General features: G+C 40.9%; 1 protein-coding gene across 3 annotated transcripts in view; it reads left to right on the forward strand.

Annotated features, from left to right (window-relative positions):
• The first annotated feature begins 1186 nt into the window (after positions 1-1186).
• Positions 1187-22429, forward strand: part of SNX6 (sorting nexin 6) — a 56768-nt gene continuing 35525 nt past the window's right edge. For all 3 annotated transcript variants that reach the window (XM_060096322.1, XM_060096324.1, XM_060096323.1), the window contains exons 1-6: positions 1187-1267; positions 1421-1468; positions 11311-11415; positions 12250-12360; positions 14155-14276; positions 16217-16340. In XM_060096322.1, the coding sequence (XP_059952305.1) occupies positions 1262-1267; positions 1421-1468; positions 11311-11415; positions 12250-12360; positions 14155-14276; positions 16217-16340 (516 nt within the window). In that variant the 5' untranslated portion in view covers positions 1187-1261. The remainder of the gene's footprint in view (positions 1268-1420; positions 1469-11310; positions 11416-12249; positions 12361-14154; positions 14277-16216; positions 16341-22429) is intronic.

Below are 22429 nucleotides of genomic sequence, written 5' to 3' on the forward strand. Positions count from 1 at the left end.
AATCACTTTGCTGTACACCTGAAACTAATACAACAGTGTAAATTAACTCTACTTCAGTTTTTTTAAATGGTTTTTAAAAAACAGGCCAGACAAGAGATGCTGAGAGTAATTGCTGTGGAAGGGGGTTGGGAGGAGGAATGAGACCAGTTTAAGAGGTAATGGCACATGATAAATTACAGATGTAATAGGATTTGGTTACTAAATGGTGTAACGAGTGAGGGAGAAGAAGGAAGGACTTGAATGGGACTTAGGTTTCTGATCTGAACATCTGAAGATACGGATGCCATTAACTGAATGGGAGTACAGGATTGCTTGTTTGTGCGTGTGTGTAATAGAAAAAGTGGGGCGGGGGTAAGGAATTTTTGTCTTGTCTCAAGCACCCGTGTGGTGCTCTACAACTGGACAGTTAGAGTAGGTCTGGGGACATTTCTTTTTTTTTTTTTTTTTTTTTTTTTGCGGTATGCGGGCCTCTCACCGCTGTGGCCTCCCCCGTTGCGGAGCACAGGCTCCGGACGCGCAGGCTCCGGACGCGCAGGCTCAGCGGCCATGGCTCACGGGCCCAGCCGCTCCGCGGCACATGGGATCCTCCCAGACCGGGGCACGAACCCGTATCCCCTGCATCGGCAGGCGGACTCTCAACCACTTGCGCCACCAGGGAGGCCCCTGGGGACATTTCTTGGTATAAAGAAAAGGAATACTCTTGTAATGTGAACAGCTCATTTACGTAATGCTCAACCATTAGCGCCCCAAACCCTGAGATAGTTATTGCCTCGCTAGCAGTAAAAGCTTGATTACAGCCCCTGACTGATGACGGTGTAAAGGGCCTGGGTTCCCACAACTTCTACGGGCAAAATATTAATTGTGATTAATTATCGTGTGGCACTATACAAAGACTAGATGATTTACTGTGGGTTCCGGAGGGTGCTTGCTTGGTTTTTCGCCGCCGCCCTCAGAGAACGGGAACTGGACAGCTCTCCAGGTGGCCTTCGGCCCTTCTGGGATCAGAGCCGCCCAGCCGCGAGCTGTCTCCAGACACGTGAGCCTGGGCCTTCGGGCCCTCTCGGCCAAGGGTGCTTCGACCTTGGGCGGAGGGTACTTCCTTCCTTCTTCCTCGCTCTCGGACCCTGGCCCCGTCGGGGCGGGCGGGGCGGGGCTGCTCCGAGGCCCCGCCGCCGGCCCCGCCCCGCTTGCCTGCCGCCGCCGGCTCCCTCCGGCCAGCGGTGCGGTGCGCGCCTGCGCCAGCCCTCGCCTCGGAGCAGCCATGATGGTGGGTGTCCGCGGCGCCGAGCCCCGGGCGCGCGGTGGGGGCGGCGGGCGCGGGGCGGGTACGGGGGCCGCGCCGGCCTGACACTAATGTCTCTCCTTGTGTCCCCCCCACTCCATCCTTTCCCCGGCGCGCCGGGCCCCGCCGACCTCGCAGGAAGGCCTGGACGACGGCCCCGACTTCCTCTCAGAGGAGGACCGCGGAGTAAGTTATGCCTCCTTCTGGCTCGCGGGACCCTCCCTCCCCCGCCTTGGTCCAGGGGTGTGGTACGGGAGTGGGGTGTCTCCGGCCGCGCGGCACCCCCTCCCCGCCGGCCTCCTTTCGATTTCCTCGCCGCACCGCGCCCCGCCCTCCTGCAGCCCTTCCTCCCTTGGGGCCGTTCGATTCTGATTTCCCGGGGACCCGCGGCCGCTCTTGGCCCCCGCCTCGGCTCCGACTCTTCGGTGGACCTCCTTCCCCGCCCAGTCCGGGTGCAGGTGGGGAAGTGGAGGTGGAGGCCGGAGCTGGACACCCACCGCCACCTCGTTGGGGGCTATGAAAACCCATTGTCAGACCTTCCTGCCGGCACCTTCAATTTCCCCTTGGGGACCTCTCGAACCCGCCCTCGCCCACCCTTCTTTCCCTCTAAAACATTATAGTACGGGCTTGTTCTAAATTACCCTTTTGCACGGGATTTTACAGTCGCCGAATCTAAACTCTTCTCCACTATCCTACCAGATTTTGTAAAGTGCTGGTAGTCCACAGTACCTTTACTTTTCCTAATGTCCAAAAAAATACATCTTTTGCAGAGATCCCTTGGTGGTGATTTGAGGCAATGCATTTCAGTTCAGAAAGGGCCTTCAGGGCTGTGATTTCTCCCTCCCACTCTCTCCCCCCATTTACCTTGGCCGAAGGGTAGTAATCTGTATAGTGCCTTGTACAAGTGAGCACTTGAAAAATACTGATACATGATGATTGCAGCTCAGCAACGTTCCATGGTTCCTTCACATTTAACAGTTTGCACTTTAGTTTTCCGTCTTGCTTTTACTTATTTATCTTAGACAATGTGAGAGACACGTCTGTTAGTCGATTTGGGGCAGGTGATAAAATATTCTTATAGGATGTTATTCCTGGTTTTTTTAAATAAGAGATAAGGTAGTTAGTATTAACTGATGACCTTTATAAAGCTTTAAAATGGTAAGAAAGATGCAGAAGGTGCTGCATATTTTTATAAACGATGAATTAATAAATTTCTCAGTTTACAGAAAAGCATCATTTAGAATTACTAGTTAGCATGAAAGCATCATGTAGGATTTCTGGTTATTTCTTAAAATTTTAGGTTCTAATGAATTTTAAGTCAAAGTGCATGTGTATGAATGTGTATATGTATCTTCCGGGGTAGGTGAATCATAGTAATAGTCATATCTGGGCACTGTGTTAGCACTGTGTAAGCATTGTTTCATTATATCCTCTTATCATCCTTGTGAAGCTTTTAGTATCCCCCATTTACAGATGAGAAATCTGAACCTCAGAGAAACTAAGTAAGTAGTCTGAAGTCACACAGTCAGTGGGTGAGAGAGGTGGACTTTAAACCATGTTGCTGACATCAAAGCCAGTGCACGTATTTCTCAAAGTCACCTTGAAACACTTGCATCAGAATCACCTGGGGTGTTTGAAAAACTAAAGTCAAAAGTTTCTGGGCCCACCCTCTAGTAAATCAGTCTCTTAAGGTAGGGAGGACAGATAACTACTTTGTTAACAAGCAAGAAGATGCCATTGTACATGAGGTCTGATTATGGCTGCACAAAGTTATCCTGCTATTTCCTCATTTCAGGAACAGAAATTTCAGGCCTGTTTAAATTTCCTTATATTGTGTTTGTCCTGATAGAAATAGATTGCCATAAATAGATTAGAACTTTTAGGCATTGCACTTTTAGTTTAGATTGTCTTGTTCAGCCTTTTAAGAAAGTCTTGATAGAGAAAAAGCATGAAGTACATATTTGATACAAATTGTAGGGGGGACATCACAGATTCAAAAATAATAGTTCAAGCATTTCATTCAAAGCAGCAAGTAAGCAAAATTAAAGACAGCATTTTTAAATACATTTTTAAGCAGCCTTAAATTTTCATTATGATATTTGGAACAGACGAGAGTCTTACAGCCTTAAGAATATACTGTTTTGTGAGAAACTTAAAAAGCAGACTTTAAGAATACACAATATTGAAAATTATTGGCCACTTTTTGATCTCTTCGGTTACACCTCTGCATAATAGGGTATTTTTTTCTTTCCCAAAGGAAGGACAGTAACATATTATTTAGTAAACAAATGAGCCCTTTGAACTGGGCACATTTTGCTCTGATGTGCTTGTTAAATAGAGCAGTATGTGCCAGCATGATGGCGTAATTCTCTTAGCATTTGATTTGAATTCTAAATAATATGTTTATTGTTTTCAGAATTACTTCGGGTGGAGGAAGTGCACCTCTCCTGGACTCCTAGCCTTGCTCCTCCCTCTTATTCCTTATCTTCATTAATGTCGACATTTCCAGTCCTTCATGCAAGAAGCTTCTGAATCATAACCTTCATCCCCATACCAGAACAGTCACTGAGGCCAGATAATTTCACCTCAGAAATGTTGTTAGCCCATCTTTCATTTACATGGCCGCAGTTAAGGTCCCTCTGTCTCTTGCCTGGACTGTAGCAGTATCTGTCCTTGGTCTGTCTCCAGGCTCTCTACTTTCCAGTCCAGACTGCACATGACTGGTCGTTACCTAACTGAAATGATTAGATCATATGGCACCAATAGTCACAAGGACTTACGGGGACCCAGTTCTTTTTGCAGTAAGGTCCAAACTCCTTATGCTAGCATTGAACACCGTTCATAACCCTTTCTGGCTGACTTCATTTCTCAAGATGCCCCTGCCCCCCCCCCCACACACACGGCATATTCTAGCCTATTTGTCATTGCCCAACCACCTCTGCACTTTAATGTCTGCTTTATGCATGCTTCTCAATGTTGTGGAGTGTTTTTTTTCCCCTCACCTTTTTTTTCACATGAAATTTGACTTATCATTTAAGACTTGGCCCAGATGTTTGCATTTTCTTTTGTACCTACTCAGCATTTAGCTTGAACACATTCCACATTTATTGATAGTTATTTCCGATAAAAATGTGACATAGGGCTTCCCTGGTAGTGCAGTGGTTGAGAGTCCGCCTGCCGCTGCAGGGGACACGGGTTCGTGCCCCGGTCCGGGAAGATCCCACATGCCACAGAGCGGCTGGGCCCGTGAGCCATGGCCGCTGAGCCTGCGCGTCCGGAGCCTGTGCTCTGCAACAGGAGAAGCCACAACAGTGGTGAGAGGCCCGTGTACCGAAAAAAAAAAAAAAAAACATGACATAGATTTTGTTGGCAAAGGATAAGATGAATGTTGGCAGAGGAAGAAGAGAAAGTTCATGCCCTGGGGCCATGGCAGTGTAGTGAGGAGCTTACGGGTGAAGTGCTGTGGGAGTACAAAGGAGAGTGAAGACATAATGATAGCTACACACTGATGAAGTGTTTGCTGCATACTAGGGACTTTCCACACATCAACTCAATTCTCAAATCCCTGTGAAGTAACTGCTACTATTATTCCTACTTGGGAAAGGAAAAGTGAGGTTCAGAGAGATGAAATAACCTGCCCTGGTTCATACAGCCGGTATGAGCTGTATTCAAACTCAGGGAGTCTAACTATAGGTACTGGGCTGTTAACCACTGTGCTGTTGCCTACAGGAGCTAAGCCTTAAATGTTGATTGTGTAGGCTCCCAGGGATGGGGAAGGCTTGCCAGCAGAGAGGATAACGTGTAGGTAGGTCATTAGGTTCCACCTGGAGCACTTTTTCTTACTGGAAGCAGGAGTAGATATGGGTAATACAGATAAAGTGCATAATGTGGGAAGTCCTGAGGGATCACCAGCTAGGAAGGACATATGCCCAGATGAAAATAGCATTGTAGATGACTCCGATGTGGAAGGTGGATTGCTTCTTCCTTGCAGAAAGCAGAGGAACCAGTTACCAGGCTGTTGGTGGCAGTCCAGATGAGAAATGTTAAAGGTAGAACTAAGGCAGTGGAAGAAGGGATGAAGGAGGGGACATAGCAGAGAGATGTTTAGGAGATAGAATGCACAGGGCATAGTGGCTGAATAAATACTTGCGCTAGACAGAGGAGAAGGAGATGAGGAATATACGAGAGAATAGCAGAGTTAGAAGGTAGATAATAAGTTTGGTTTTCAGATATGTTGGATTTGAAGTGCCTGTGAAGTGTCTAATCCCTTCCCTGCCAAACTAGAAAGTAAGATCTGAAAGGGTGAATATTGTGTCCTTTCATTGCTCTATCGCAAGCACATCTGACAGTGGTTGGCACGTTGAAGGCACTCAGTTGTTTAATAAGTAAATACATCCAGGTGGATATGTCTAGTTAGTAACTTGAAATTATGATTGGGAACTTAGAATAAGAGGTGTGAGTTGAAGGTATAAATTTCAGTTATTAGTCAAGAATGGCTGAGTTTGCCAACACTAGATAGTACCCAGCGGGAAACAGCATTCACAGGCCAAGGAGAAGAAATGGACTAACTGATGGGGCTGAGATAGGTGGGGAGAAAATGAAAAGAGTCCCCAGAAGTTGAGAGAGTTTTAAGGACATGGTCAGAATGATCATTGAGGCAAAATACCGAAGAGAGATCAAGAAGACTGCAAAGTATTGGATTTGGAAATTAGGTCCTCACTGTGTGGAAGTGTTTTGAGACCAGCGCTAACTTGACTAGAAGAGCAGTGTACGAGCAGGTTCTAGAGCCAACAGGAAGATTACCTGCTCAGGTAGCCGGAGAGCTCTGCTCTCCATGGGACACCACTCCTGAGAATGCAGAGGAGATGGTGAGTACAGATCTATTCATAGAAAGGCTTATTGATGGGTCTGAGGGAAAACAGCTGCTAGTGTTTATTTCTTGGGGGTGTGGGAGACAGGGTCACTTGTTGAGCATAGGCGTGGAAATGCAGTCGAGGGTTGAGATAGTAAAGCTTTGGAGTGGTTGCTCAGGGAATCAGAAGGGGAGCTGAGCAGATCGGCCCTGGACTGTTGAATGGTTTTAAGAGTCTAATGGAGTTGGGAGAGCAATAATTTGTAGTGGACAAGCACAGACAGTTGTGACTTTTCTCTAGCCACACTCAGTTCAAAAAAGCAAAGAAAGTTGATGATTGAATTGATCCTCCATGTCGGAATTTGCAAGCCAAGTACAGCAAAAGAGCAATGGGAGTTGACAAGACCAGCAAGAAAGGCATTGGAGTGACATCATGCGACTCTAGTAATGTTTTGTTGTTTCTGGTATGATGGATGAAAGGAAATCTAGTTTCCAGAAAATATATGTATAATCAACCATTGATTTGACTGCTGAGTATACAGAATATCATAATGGAAATAATTTACTACAGGACTTCCAAAATCATAACTGGTTGTAAATCAACTGTACTTCAATAAAAAAGTTTTTAAAATCATAACTGGATTAGGAGTAAAATAGATTTAAATTTTGGCCTGAGTTAGTGAACTTAACAGAATTTCTGTCTGTCTCATGGGGTTTTTCACTGATATACTGTAATTCCCTAGAAATAGTTTCTTAGCCCTGTTATGGTTCACGCCTTTCTTTCAGGGCTGCAGTGAGCCAGAAGAATAGGGCCTGGGGGGCCACTGTAAAGATTAGGCTTTTCTCTAAGTGGGAACCCCTTAGGTTTTGAGCAGAAGAGTGATTTCTAGTTTAGTGGTATGGTTCTAGTGGCCCTATAAGGAATATAGATTGAAGAGGGAAAAAGGCAGAAGCAAGAGACCAGTTGGGAGGCTGTTGCAATAATCAGTTATTTTCCTTCTTCCTCCTCCATGCATCCATCCATCTCTGTACATGTACTTCTCTGGCAAAAGATTAACAGTTAAGTTTTTAGGAGTGTCATAAGGTTGATACTTTAACGTGTAAACACATCAGTGTAGTAAACTAGTAGTGAATGTCCTCTTTACTAAGTAATTATATATGAAGAATTAATCTATCAGCAGTAGGGCAGTGTCTTTAGATTATTTTTCTAAGGATAGTGTGTTTGTGTTGCTTAATCATTTTCTCTGCCTGGGCTTTCTCTTGACCATGATACAAGTGTTTAACCTAGTCAGTCTTTGACAAAAGAAAGTACAAAGTTTATTGGCCCAGATAAGGATTAAACTGGTGAATGTAGTCCAGTTAGAATTTCCTCAAACTGACCTCACTACTTGCACAGTTAATTAAATGTTGATGAATCACAAGTTGTTTGCTTTGACTCTTCCCCTTAAGGAAAACTGTCTAAAATTGACTTTTCTGTAAACAGAGAAGAAAATCCACCTGGAAAATCTGTGTACATTTTATGTAATTAACACTAAATTTACAGGAATTCCCTGATGTCCAGTGGTTAGGACTCTGTGATTCCACTGCAGGGGGCCTGGGTTCCACCCCGGTTGGGGAGCTAAGATCCTGCAGATCCTGCAAGCCGTGCCTCATGGCCAAAAAAACAAAAACAAAAAAAACCACACACTAAATTTACAATATGATATTTTATTAAATCTAAGGTACAATTGATTGGAAGACATATTTTCCAGTGCTTTAATATGCTTTAATAAGGCATACAAGAGAGAACTTATCAAAGAGTTAGAAAATAAGAAGTAGAGGAATAAAAACAAAGGAGGGAACTTCTGGGGCTGATGGAAATGTTCCATATCATAATTAAGGTGATGATTACAGGGGTGTAACCTACATATTTGTTTAAACTCTTCAAACTATATACTTAAAATCTGCAGTTCATTATATGTAAACTATACCTAAAAAATAAAGTACAAGACCAAAAGTGGTAAATGTATAATACAGGAATATTTTTTATTGATAAGTTAGAATTTTAAAAAACCAGGTGTTTTACTGTCAGACAAAACAAAGCAAAAAAAGGGGAACAGTGTATTTGGTATAAAAGGATAACGAAATGGAAGACAGAAATATTTTAATAATTTAAAATAATCTTTAATTGGAAGAAAAAATAACAGCCCTTCATATGTAGAAATCCTGAAAGGTGTGTTTCCAAATTGATGGCACAACGGTTAAAAAAAAAGAAAATAAACCTGAAAATTAAAATATACTTAGAGATATGAAATCTGGCAGAAATATTTTATATAATCATTGAAAAGAAAATATTAGCAGTTGAGATGAAGTTTTGACAGAATGTAAAGACAAAGACAACCTGGAAAATCTAGGCCGGTGTTCCCAAGTACGGTTTTTAAGGCTCATTCCGAAGATTCTGTTTTGATACGTCTGGGATAGGGCGTGGGATTCTGTATTTTTTAACAAGCATCCAGGTTGAGTCTTATGAGTTGTGTCTGAAAAATCCTAGACTAGGCAGTGAAAACAAGAAATGGAGAACTGCCAAGGTTATTATTCCAAAAACCATATGATAAATTTATGAGTTTCCTGTGGCTGCTATAACAAATTACTGCAAACCTGACGGGTTAACACAACAGAATTTATTCTCTCACAGTTCTGCAGGCCCGAAGTCTGAAATCACTATCACTGAGCTGAGATCAAGGTGTTGGCAGGGCCATGCTCCCTGAGGCTCTAGCGAAGAATTAGTTACTTGTCTCTTCCAGCTTTCTCGGGCTGCCTGCAATCCTTGGCTTGTGGCTTTACCACTCTAATCTCTGCCTCCGTAGTTAAGTTGCCTTCTCTTCTTTTGTCTGTGTCAAATCTCCCTCTGCCTCCTTCTTATAAGCGTACATGTAATTGTATTTAGGACCCACCTGGATAATCCAGGATAATCTCCCCATCTTTTTTACCATATAAGGAAACATCCACAGGGATTTGGATATGGATGTCTTTTGGGGAGCTGTAATTCATCCCACCACAATAAACATCTTAAGAGTGGCCTGAATGTGAGTAAAAAGAAATAAGGAAACAGATTTCTTAAATTAGAATTAAGGTAAGGGGTTAGAGGGCAGGTAGGAAGGACAGTTTGAAGACATAAGGCTAAATAAAAGCAAGAAAACCAAAGAACAAAGTACTCTCTAATGTTTCCAATACTTCAGAAGCAATGAAGATAGTTGGAAAATGGAAAAGAATACTTCTTTGTAATTCAAAACAACCTTTAAGTTCATTTCTTTTATCAGACAGTGGACTACATGTAGCATTGAGTACAATAGCAATTTTAAAAATATTTTAAACTATTTTTATGTAAGTTTATAGTATTAACTTTAAAAAATATGATTACTGATTGAAATTTATTTTAATATAAACTTATTAAAGTTATCAATAAAGTTTTCATTAAAGGCCATGCAATTTAAATAGTGATTAATTTCTTCTGTGACTCTTAAGTTAGATTGTATGTAATGTCTAGTCATTGTATGACTGTATTTGTATGTCATATTTGTATGTCATTGTATGATTGTATGACATGTCTAGTCAATACAGAACCAAAAGAGCAAAAATGAAATAGTATGTTACTTTCATTACTTATAAACAACCCTATTTAATGGAAAACTTCACAATATTCATCTTTTAATAAATCACAAGATTTCTTAAAGGCTTATTTTTTTCCTATTTTTAAAAGTAATACATGCATATTGTGGAAAGTTGGGAGAATAAAAGAATACACAAAGAAGCAAATCCACTGCAACTCACATTTTGTTGTATTTCCTATAAGCCTTTTATGTATGCATTTTTTAACATCTTTATTAGAGTATAATTGCTTTACAATGGTGTGTTAGTTTTCTGCTTTACATCAAAGTGAATCAGCTATACATATACATATATCCCCATATCTCCTCCCTCTCTCTCCCTCGAACCCTCCCTATCCCACCCCTCTAGGTGGTCACAAAGCACTGAGCTGATCTCCCTGTGCTATGCGGCTGCTTCCCACTAGCTCTCTATTTTACATTTGGTAGTGTATATAAGTCCATGCCACTCTCTCACTTTGTCCCAGCTTACCCTTCCCCGTCCCCGTGTCCTCAAGCCCATTCTCTATGTCTGCGTCTTTATTCCTGTCCTTCCCCTAGGTTCTTCAGAACCATTTTTGCATTTTAATGTAATTGAGATCATAGAATAAACCGTTTTGCTTCCAGCATTTTTTCCATTTGCATTGTAATTGAAATTTGAAACTAATGACTAAGTAAGATTCCAAAGTCAGTCCTGGCTTTTACAACTAGAGTATTTGAAGCAAGCTACTTAGTTACACTTTAAATATTTCATATCTTTGCAGCTGGCTGAGACTTTATCTTTTAGTGTGTTTGCTTCTTTTGTAAATCTCCAAGTTACCCAAAGATGTTAGAATGTTTATTTGTTTAAAGGGGAAGAAAAATGGATGAAATTTAAGAATTATAAGTAGAATTATGATTAGAATTATATGTGGAGAAGTTTTCTCATAAATGGGTAAATAGAAATGGGTGTATAGAGTAAAATTTAATTTAGAAGAATTAAAGAGTACTGTAGAGTAAAATTTAATTCATATCACAGGAGTTAATTATTGAGTATTATATGTTATTTTTTTAGCACTTTACATATACATAATATATATATGTAATATATTTAATTATCATTAATAGTTTTATTGTATATTCCTAAATTAAAATAAGCAATAGAATTTAAATGATTGGCCAATATTCTTTTTATTATTTTTCTTGTTCTTAAAGGTAGATACGTTTTACAACACTTGAACTTTTAAAGGACCATCTTCTTGGAAAATAGTTTACTTTTTGGGTGAAACTGTAATAATGTTTAGCACATTGGCTCATACAGAGCAAAGTATAGTTGCATGGTGTAGAATGAAAATTGGTTAAGATAATAACATACCCAAAGCACCTCCCCACAAAAGATAGAGATAGATAGATAAATAGATACAGATATAGATATATAGAGTAAATGAACTTGAGTACTTTTTAGATTTCAGATTCTTTAGTTTCGTTTTTGCATTGTCTTATTGTCTGGGAGAAGAATTAAATTGTATAAAAGCCTTCAGAATTTTCATTGAGTTATTATTTTCTTTTTCTAGCTTAAAGCAATAAATGTAGATCTTCAAAGTGATGCTGCTCTGCAGGTGGACATTTCTGATGCTCTTAGTGAGAGAGATAAAGTAAAATTCACTGTTCACACAAAGGTAAATGGGATTTTGTACTTCTGTTATTTTAGTTATTGTGCTAATGTTACATATGTAATAATATATTGAGTAAAATTTTGGTTTTGAACATAATTAGAAATTCTATTTTAGTTTATAATTCACTGCTGTTATTTTAACAAAACGTTTTAGGGAAATGTACTTTTTAAAGATTAACATTTGAGAATTAATCATAGAACTTAGACATAGTACAAATTTAATTTTCTCTAGACTTTAATATCTTTTACCATTCTTGTTATTTTCAATTTTGTTATATTCCCTCAGTTAAATTACTGGGGTTTTTTTTTTGCGGTACGCGGGCCTGTCACTGTTGTGGCCTCTCCCGTTGCGGAGCACAGGCTCCGCACGTGCAGGCTCAGCGGCCATGGCTCACAGGCCCAGCCGCTCCGCAGCATGTGGGATCTTCCCAGACCGGGGCACAAACCCATGTCCCCTGCGTCGGCAGGCGGACTCTCAACCACTGCGCCACCAGGGAAGCCCAAATTACTGTTTTAACAGGCTATTTTCTTTTTAGATTTCAGTTCTCAGTCACATTTTCAGATTGTGATCTATTTTTCTTTGTTTGAATAGTTGAGTTTGATATATTTATAGGATAACTTTGTAATGGTAGAAGTACAATATAATAAGAGGCTGTCAGCTTATTTTCTCAAAGATCCCAGGATAATTTTGTCTGGGTGTCTCAGGGTTTTCATAATAGAGTGTAAAAGCACTGAGAATCTTTCATAAAAGACTAATTTTAAAAAATAAGGTATAAAATGTTGAAAGTGTTTTTAGTGTCACTTCGATTTTTATTTGAGAGAATCTCTTTCTTTGCAGAGTTCATTGCCAAATTTTAAACAAAACGAGTTTTCAGTTGTTCGACAACATGAGGAATTTATCTGGCTTCACGATTCCTTCGTTGAAAATGAAGACTATGCAGGTTACATTGTAAGTGTTGAGGTTCCATTTTAATCCCATTTTCTAGGAGCTTTTTAGATACTTTATTATGTATTGAAATCTTATTTCGCACTTCTAGTGAACTGAGGTAGTTTTTTTAAATTGCCAGCTACAAAACGTAATTGGCTACCACTTTTATCCTGAGTTGTCTTATTTGGGAGTGTGGGGATATGGATATGTTATTCTCCCTCATTTAAACTTAAATTCTTACTGTTTATTAAAATAGAAATGGGTTTGTCCTAGGGAGTAGCTAAGCGGGTATTACAGACCATACTGGTCTTGAACCCTTAGGTAGACAGGTGTTTAGAGTTGGAGGGCTCCTTAAGAGATTATCTAATATAAATATGCACTGGGTGTTATGCCTCAGCTGTTGACCACAGTCAGATTTCTGAAGTTTAGTTTCATTTGATTTCCTTGAAATCATCCTGACCTCACCTGCTTCCATCTTTATCCTTGTGGCCCCTCCTTCTCAGTCATTTGCTTTTTTTTCTTTCTACAAGTTGAGTTTGGTGGACAACTGGCAGTGCTTTTTCTTTTTTTCTTTTTGGTTACTTACCAGTTTATATAAAGGATACAACTCAGGAACAGCCAAATGGAAGAAGAGATGCATAGGATGAGGTATTGGGGTGGGGGGTTGACACAGAACTTTCATGACCTTTTCAGGATGCACCACCTTCCATTTTCCCAGCATGTCAATGTGTTTACCAGCCTGGAAGCTCCTCCTATTTCCACCTTTTTTCCCCTCATCTTCTTGTTGTTTGATGACATTTTCTTACTACTTTTTTCTCCCATAGACTAAACACTCTTCAAAGATCAAGACCATGTCTTATTTATCTTTATATGCCAGTTGTTCAGTATCATGCTTGGCACATAGTAGATGCTGTGTGTGGGCATCAATGAATGTGTGCTGATCTGTGTTTGATGCTTCCTTCCCTATTGCTTTCCTTGGTGTAATCCTTTTCTTCAGGTCATTGTTATTTTAACTTTCCGCTACTTACCTTTTCTTCCTCTTACTTGCTCTCTTTGCTTTCCATCATTTCCCCTTAACAGTTCTTACTTGTAGGCTCTTCCTCCTACGATAAGTTTTTTCTTAGATCCTTCCCTTGAATGATATGTCTCTTCTAGATCTTATATTTTTATTTAAGGTAAGTGCTTACTTACCCACTTACTGTGGGTGAATAAGATGAGGCTAGTCATTAGTCTGTATCTTGTTCTCTTGTTTGTAAGTCAGTGCTTTCTGCCTCTGGTACACCCTAATCATACCATTTACATACTTTTGAAAAATAGTATACATATTTGCTACACATTTATTTAGTGTGTACTCAAAGCTTAATGCACATAGACATTTGAGGACTCTAGGTTGCCACATCTAGAATCTGCAGACTAAAGTTCGGGTACTACTGTTCTAACACCAGAAAATAGTACTCTGCTCTTGTTTCTTCCTTGGTGTAAAGGATCTCAAGGATCTTAATTTCTAGACTTAATCAAATTCTCTAACCTTAATCGGGATATTTCTGGTATCCAGTTCATTCAGGATGACTTTAGCTCTCTCAGACAACAGTCTTTTATGGTGGCAGTAGTACAATTGCTGCAAGAAATTAAAGTCATTAAAACTAGTGATTTGGGGGACTTCCCTGGCGGCCCAGTGGTTAGGACTCCATGCTTCCACTGCAGGGGGCATGGGTTTGATCCCTGGTCAGGGAACTAAGATCCCGCATGCCGTGCAGTGCGGTCAAAAAACAACAACAACAACAACAAAAAACTAGTGATTTGGTTCCATTACAGATCCCTCCAGCACCACCAAGACCTGATTTTGATGCCTCAAGGGAAAAACTACAGAAACTTGGAGAAGGAGAAGGGTCTATGACAAAGGAAGAATTCACAAAGATGAAACAGGAGCTGGAAGCGTATGTGATTTTTGTTGTTAATTGTGCTTATTTTAATGCCTTTTTTGTTTTGTTTTTGTTTTTTTGCTCTCTGATATCCCATCCTTTCAATCATTTCACCACATTGACCCTTTCTGGAAGATACAGGTTTAAGCCATACAACCAGTGTTAATGATCATGATCAGAGCCTACAGGAAAATTATAGAATAATTGTCTGCACTATAAAATTCTTTAAATTACAGTTTTAAATAGACTCTGAAAATTGAAAACAGAAGATCCAAAAGTTTATAAAAAATAGTAGAAAGGGAAATAATGACTTTTTTAAAGCACAGTGTAAATCGTTTCATTTTTTATTTACAAGGCCTTAGTCACTACTCACCTGGTTCTCTTTTTTTGACAAGTGTGCATAGTACCAAGACTTCTGTTTCTCATAGTTGCACTGAGCAACTCTGAATGTATTCTGCTTTCTTTTTCAGAAAGTGTGTGTGTGTGTGTGTGTGTGTGTGTGTGTGTGTGTGTGTGTAATTTTCCCCCTCCTCTTTTCTCTGTCTGTGGCTTCTGGATGAAGGGAAAAAATAGGAGCAAAGTAACGAGAAAATAGTTTTTTAATGTTTTTTATTAAATGATTACTAGTTTCATATATACTAGACATATTAAATCCTTGAAAAAATTGAGATAATTTCCATTTCATTTTTAGCATATTTGCTGAAAATACAGTTTTTCCTCTTAAACATTCGAAATAATTTTGGATTTGCTGTATATTGTTTTTCTGTATTTTGAGAGTTATACAAGGAAACAACTTTCCTTGCATTATCATCACCTTCATCACTCTTTTTCTGGTCATTTCTCCCCTTTGTGCATTTCCTTTTCTCTTCTTGCACTGAATTTCAGTTTTTAAGCATATTTTCACAGTGCTACTAGACTCCTTCAGATGCTAAACTCTTGACAAGATAAATTAACATAGTAGGTCTTCTTTGTTAAAGTGTAAGTGACAGATATTTTAAGAATTCTGTCCATCCATACTGAGTGCAAGCAGTAGTCTGATAGCAGACAGATATATAATTCTATAGTTTATAAGACTGAAAGCTGGAAATTAGCAGAGCACTTTAATATTGAAAGAATCAGTGGTTTTCCAGTGGCCCTGATCATGATTCTTTTGTGGTCTGGTTAGGGGTTGGATAACAGAGAACCTTGGGTTTATTCTCCTGCTACTTCCATCCTCTGCATCCTTCTTTTTTGTCTTCACTGAATGACTACCCTCACAGAGATCAAACTTCTCCCAACATTGGTCCTGCTGGTTTGCTGGTATGTAAAACTTATCCTCCTTGCACGTAGTTGAAGCAAGAATATTGGGCCTTTTCCTTGAGTGTTTTTTCGAAACTGACATGTATTACTATATGATTGCTGTGATTCACTGGTGATAGTAAAGTATTTTAAACACAGTTCTTCAATTGTAATGGCAAAAATTAGTCTCTCCATGGTGTGTTTCTTTCTTGTGTGCTTGGGTCATTAGATAAAAATAGTTATTAATGTTGAAAATATGATTACTGAGGTTTGGTTTGACTTTTTTTTTGTATGAAGGTATTTAAAAGCAGTAATTATCTAGAAATTGAATTATTAAAGTTGTACAGTATAATTTGTAGTATACTTTCTCTGAAGCTAAAAACAAAAACCCCTATAGTTACCTTTAACATCAACCTGCATAGGAAGAAAGGTTCATAAAACCTAAAAATATTAACATTTAAATGTAATAAATACTATTAACTAGCATGAAGTCTTCAGAGCTGGGTTTTATATATTGAATATTTCATTAACAGCTCAACTAAAAGCTTTGTTTACATGGATTATATCTTTGTATCTCTAATTTTGCATTTAGAATAATTCAAAGAGTATTTGCTGAAAAAACTGTTGCAGATGTTTTTCTGCAGTATTTTACCTTTAATTTTGTGTATTGTTTCTAGTGAGTATTTGGCAATATTCAAGAAGACCGTTGCGATGCATGAAGTGTTCCTGTGTCGTGTGGCAGCACATCCTATTTTGAGAAAAGATTTAAATTTCCATGTCTTCCTGGAATATAATCAAGATGTGAGTATTGATCAAAGTAGTGATCAAGGTTTATTTTTAAAGCATCATTGGAAAGAGTAGGGAGTTGTTAGAAAAGGCTTAAGGCCTTATAAAAACATTTTTAAAATGTTCTTATTTTTCAAGCAGTTTAAAGTGACTCTTTTTCATGGGACCTCTCTCGTCAATATATTCTCCAATGACATTCATGATTCTGCCCAAGGTCTCAGGGCCAACAGGAAATTTGACTGGTGCACCAGAATCCAGGACTTCTGGCCTCTAACCAAGCCTTCTGTACCATCCATGGCAGTGGTCCTTGCTGTGCTGTCACGCAAATGCCGGGCCACCTCCAAAACCAGCCTGGTCTCCCTGCCTTGCACTTCCAGGGCGTTTAGGATGGGTAGCAGTCCCTCCTCAAATTGGACATCCACCGCTACACCAATGACCGTAACAATGTGCCCAGTGGCGGCGCCTGCCTTTGGCAAGGGAGATGTTTAAGCGGCATTGTCTCTGGCAGGCTGGAGCGGCTCCCAGTAAGAGCTAGGCTTGGGGTAGTGGCGCTGAAGGGCTGAGTCCCTGAAAGGCCCCAGAGGCCGGGGCAGTCGACCCACAAGACCCAACATGGCGGAGCCTGGGGCGGGGCTGGAATTAAGAGCATTTGACTTTAACACCTCACTTCCCAGTCAAGTGAGAAAAATCCCTGCTGGGTTCCTCATCTCAGAAAAGTCTTTTTTTTTTTTTTTTTTTTAAATATAAATTTATTTATTTATTTTTGGCTGCGTTGGGTCTTTGTTGCTGCACGTGGGCTTTCTCTAGTTGCAGCGAGCAGGGGCTACTCTTCATTGTGGTGCACAGGCTTCTCATTGCAGTGGCCTCTCTTGTTGCAGAGCACGGGCTCCAGTAGTTGTGACACGCAGGCTCAGTAGTTGTGGCATGTGGACTCAGTAGTTGTGGCACATGGGCTTAGTTGCTCCATAGCATGTGGGATCCTCCCGGAGCAGGGCTCAAACCCGTGTCCCCTGCATTGGCAGGTGGATTCTTAACCACTGTGCCACCAGGGAAGCCCAGAAAAGAGTCTTTTACCATCGTTTTTTTGTTTGTTTGTTTGTTTGTTTTTGTGGTACGCGGGCCTCTCACTGTTGTGGCCTCTTTGTTGTGGAGCACAGGCTCCAGATGGGCAGGCTCAGCGGCCATGGCTCACGGGCCCAGCCGCTCCACGGCATGTGGGATCTTCCCGGACCGGGGCACGAACCCGTGTCCCCTGCATCGGCAGGCGGACTCTCAACCACTGCGCCACCAGGGAGGCCCCCTAAAAGAGTCTTTAGATTCAACACAAAATGTGATGCGATCGTCTGGAGCAGAATGCCATCCCTAAGTCCCTCACATCTCTAGGTGGAGCTGAGATGCTGGGCAAATTCACGACTCTCACTGATGTGTTAAGGGCTTAGATCTTGATCAGTCATCTTAAGTTATTAGTTGCAGAACAGTGTTTTTATGCTGTTGCATTATATAAATCTGATTTCTTTATTCTGGTGTGTAAATATTATTTGTTGGTATAAATAATTGGTTATATCAATTTGCTGGTTTTACTCATCTGTAAATCCCGAGTCTCTAGAAAAGTAATATGTACATAAAACTTACTTGATGCAAAAAAAAAAAAAGATTCCTTTTCAGTGATAATGCACTGTTTCAGTAGAACTTGAGTGGATTAATTTTTTAGATGATGGTATATTATGTTATTACTGGGATACTGATTTTCATCCTGAATTGTGAACTTCTTAAGAAATAGGGTTATTGGGCTTCCCTGGTTGCACAGTGATTAAGAATCTGCCTGCCAACGCAGAGGACATGGGTTCGAGCCCTGGTCCGGGAAGATCCCACATGCCACGGAGCAACTAAGCCCGTGAGCCGCAACTACTGAGCCTGCGCTCCAGAGCCCACGAGCCACAACTCCTGAAGCCCATGCGCCTAGAGTCCATGCTCCTCAACAAGAGAAGCCACTGTAATGAGAAGCCCGCACACTGAAACAAAGAGTAGCCCCCGCTCACTGCAAGTAGAGAAAGCCCGCACGGAGCCAAAAATAAATAAATAAATATTTTTTAAAAAGAGAAAAGAAAAAGAAATAGGGTTATTAGGGCTTCCCTGGTGGCTCAGTGGTTGAGAATCCTCCTGCCAGTGCAGGGGACATGGGTTCGAGCCCTGGTCTTGGAAGATCACACATGCTGTGGAGCAACTAAGCCTGTGCTCTAGAGCCCGCGCTCTAGAGGCCGCGAGCCACAACTGCTGAGCCCGCGTGCCACAACTACTGAAGCCTGCGCACCTAGAGCCCATGCTCCACAAGAGAGGCCACCACCATGAGAAGCCCTCACACCACAACGAAGAGTAGCCCCCACTCACTACAACTAGAGAAAGCCTGCGCACAGCAACGAAGACCCAACACAGTCAAAAATAAATAAATGGGGCTTCCCTGGTGGCGCAGTGGTTGAGAGTCCACCTGCTGATGCAGGGGACGTGGATTCGTGCCCCGGTCTGGGAAGATCCCACATGCCATGGAGTGGCTGGGCCCATGAGCCATGGCCGCTGAGCCTGTGCGTCTGGAGCCTGTGCTCCGCAACGGGAGAGGCCACAGCAGTGAGAGGCCCACGTACTGCAAAAAAAAAACAACAAAGAAAACTAAATAAATGAAATAAAAAAATTTTTAAATTATTTTAAAAAAAGAAGTAGGGTTATTAAATTTATTAATGTTCTTAAATTTGAGTTTGGAGGCTTCTGAAGCCTTATGGAGAATTCCAGAGAACTGCTTGAGGTAAAGAATTCAATGCTACTTTTGGGTTAATCATTGACTCTTGATCTGTTTAACCTACCTTCTTCAGTGCTGATTATTCCTACTTTTCCTCCCTCCCTCCCTGCCTGAAAACTCTGTTATAATGCAAAAAGAGATTTGAGGTGGTTGAACTTTGAAAGTTTCTTCATTTGTGGTGCTGGAAGAACTCTTTTCAGTGGATGGGTGATACAGATCTTGGGATCTATATTTGACTGACAATATTAACTCATAATTTTAGTAGACAACAAATGTAAACATAGTGGTTTGTTTGCTTACAAGTCAACATCAAGATCAAAGAATTTTGTGTATACAAATTTTCCCTCTTCGTTTGGTTTTAGTAGCCGTGACAATAAAATGTCCTAAGTCTAGCAGTAGAGAAAACTTATAAAAGGGTATGAAAGTATAATTCAAAATGTAGCACTTTAGCATGGGTACTCTCACAAGCATAAGTGTAGTATGTGGTACTGGCCTGTGGTCACTTAATAACTAGAAATTGTAAAGAATGCTGGCGATATTGTGAATTATAAGAGTCTAAAAATGATTCATGAATAGGGTTGCTAACAAACACATGATAGAATGCTGTCATCACTTTTTTACCTTTATGAGTTTGTTTATGCTGGCCTTTATTATGGCCTGGGCTAAAACGTTAACAATAATTTGGTAGAGCAACATAGGTGTAAAGTGAGGCATGGTGGTACCAGCAGAAGGCCACCTTAGTACTCAGGCTCCAAGTACTCTATCCTATTGCCACAGCCCTTAGTACTATCTGAAATTATATGTATGTATGTATGTATGTATGTATTTATTTATTTATTTGGCTGCGTTCGGTCTTCATTGCAGTGTGCATGCTTTTCTCTAGTTGTGGAGAATAGGAGCTACTCTTGGTTGCAGCGCGTCGGCCTCTCATTGCAGTGGCTTCTCTTGTTGCGGAGCACGGGCTCTAGGCGTGTGGGCTTCAGTAGTTGTGGCTCACAGACTTTAGAGCGCAGGCTCAGTAGTTGTGGCTTGCGGGCTCTAGAGCACAGACTCAGTAGTTGAGGTGCACGAGCTTAGTTGCTCCATGGCATGTGGGATCTTCCCAGACCAGGGCTCAAACCCATGTCCCCTGCATCGGCAGGCGAGTCTTAACCACTGCACCACCAGGGAAGTCCCTATATCTGTATTTTAAAAATTTGTTTATATATCCATTATCTATCTCCCCCTACTAAAAAGTAAGCTCTCTGGGAGTAAGACTTGAATTTTTCACCATTGTATCCTCACTATTTTAGAATTGTGCCTGACCGTTAAGATGTAAAATTAATATTTGTTAAAATAATAAGTGAAAGATTATTAAGTGTTTAGTTCAGCTTTATAAAGAGCTTTCATAAATCCTAGGATTTCATTTTTTTTTTCCCACCAAGGTAGATTTATTTTTTTCCTTACAAATGTTCTTTTAATATATTTGTTGTTGTGTTTGTTTGTTTGTTTATGATTGCACCAGGTCTTAGTTGTGGCACGTGGGCTCTTTTTAGTTGTGGCATGTGGACTCTTAGTTGCGGCATGCAAACTCTATAGTTGTGGCATGCATGCGGGATCTAGTTCCCTGACCAGGGATGGAACCTGGGCCCCCTGCACTGGGAGCGCGGAGTCTTAACCTCTAGACCACCAGGGAAGTCCCTCTTCCTTACAAATTAATATGTGCTTAATAGAGATGATGATGATGATGCATTTTAGTAACGCTTTTAATATCAGCAAATGGTTGTTTTGGAGAAAGTCTAGAAAGATGGACTGGAAAGTGTTTTGCAAATATTTTTTAATTAATTAATAACAAGTATGTTAACAGGTTGTAGAAGATCATAGGCCCAAAATTAAAAGGTTTTTCTCAACCTTGTCTCTAATGCTGTTTCTCAGATCTTTACTCTGTTCAGTGGTGCTGGAAAAGAAATCTGTCTGTGCTATTCTACTATCTGAGCTTCAGAGGGTCATGCGACTGATGAGCTGTTGAAATAGAGTGAAAGTGTCTTGAAGTCTGAAAAAGCTGTGGGTCATCTGGAAGGCCTAGAAACTCTTGTTGCAGCATTTAGTCCTATGAGAAATGGTCACTGCTGTAAGGAATGATTGCCTGTAGTATTGCTTTCCTTATGTAGCTCTGCCCCTTCTGTTTCCAGTACCTACAGCTTTAGTCTGCTTAGCAGTAGCTTAAATATTTAACCTATTCAACACCCTAATCTTCATTCATTTCTTCCTGCCACATCAGTGACCACACCCAGCACCTTGTCTCACCTCTGAGTTCTCTTTTTTTTAAAAATAAATTTATTTGTTTATTTTTGGCTGCATTGGGTCTTCCTTGCTGCACACAAGCTTTCTCTAGTTGCAGCGAGCTGGGGCTACTCTTCGTTGCAGTGCATGGGCTTCTCATTGCAGTGGCTTCTCTTGTTGTGGAGCACGGGCTCTAGGCACGTGGGCTTAGTAGTTGTGGCACTTGGGCTTATATGCTCCGCGGCATGTGGGATCTTCCCGGACCAGGGCTCGAACCTGTGTCCCCTGCATTGGCAGGAGGATTCTTAACCACTGCGCCACCAGGGAAGCCCCACCTCTGAGTTCTTAAACCCCAATATTATAGACTCCAAACATAGCCTTCTGTCCTGACAGCTCCCTTTTTCCCTGTTCGCCTTATAGTAGTTCTTTGACTCACTGCTGCATCTAGACCCTTGACCTCTCCTGTACTTTGACGCTGTCAATAGTCCTTTTGTCTTTCTCTTCTCACCTAGAGTTCCTGCTCTGTTCCTTATAACAAGGTTATGACTTTAGACAGGTCTCTCCCATTTTCCATTAAAGCTGATTTCAGTAATTCTTCTTGATCAGATAGTGGCCTTGTTCACGGGGTGGGGTGGGGGGACACCAGTCAGAAATCAAATCCCTGAGCCTCCTGCATCCCCGCAACCTTCAACCACCTTGGTGGCCACACTCATTTAATAGCTTCTTTTCTTTTTTCTTTTTTACTTTCTCCTTTCCAATCTCGATTCCTTTTTTTCCTTTGCTTGCCTAACTGCCCTGACTAGAACCTCCAGTACAGTATTAAATGGAAGTGACAAGAGCAGACATCCTTGTTTTGTCCCTGATCTTAGGGAGAAAGTACTCACTGTTTCACTGTCAGGTATGATGTTAATGGTGGGTTTTTTCATAGATGCCATTTGTTAGCTTAAAGAAGTTCTTTTCTATTCCTAGTTTTTTGAGTGGTTCTATAATGAAAAAGTACATCTATTGAGGTGGTCATGCAGTTTTTCTCCTTTATTCTATTAATGTGAAA

This window comes from Mesoplodon densirostris, chromosome 4 (genome assembly GCF_025265405.1).
Source record: "Mesoplodon densirostris isolate mMesDen1 chromosome 4, mMesDen1 primary haplotype, whole genome shotgun sequence".
Classification (NCBI taxonomy): Eukaryota; Metazoa; Chordata; class Mammalia; order Artiodactyla; family Ziphiidae; genus Mesoplodon; species Mesoplodon densirostris.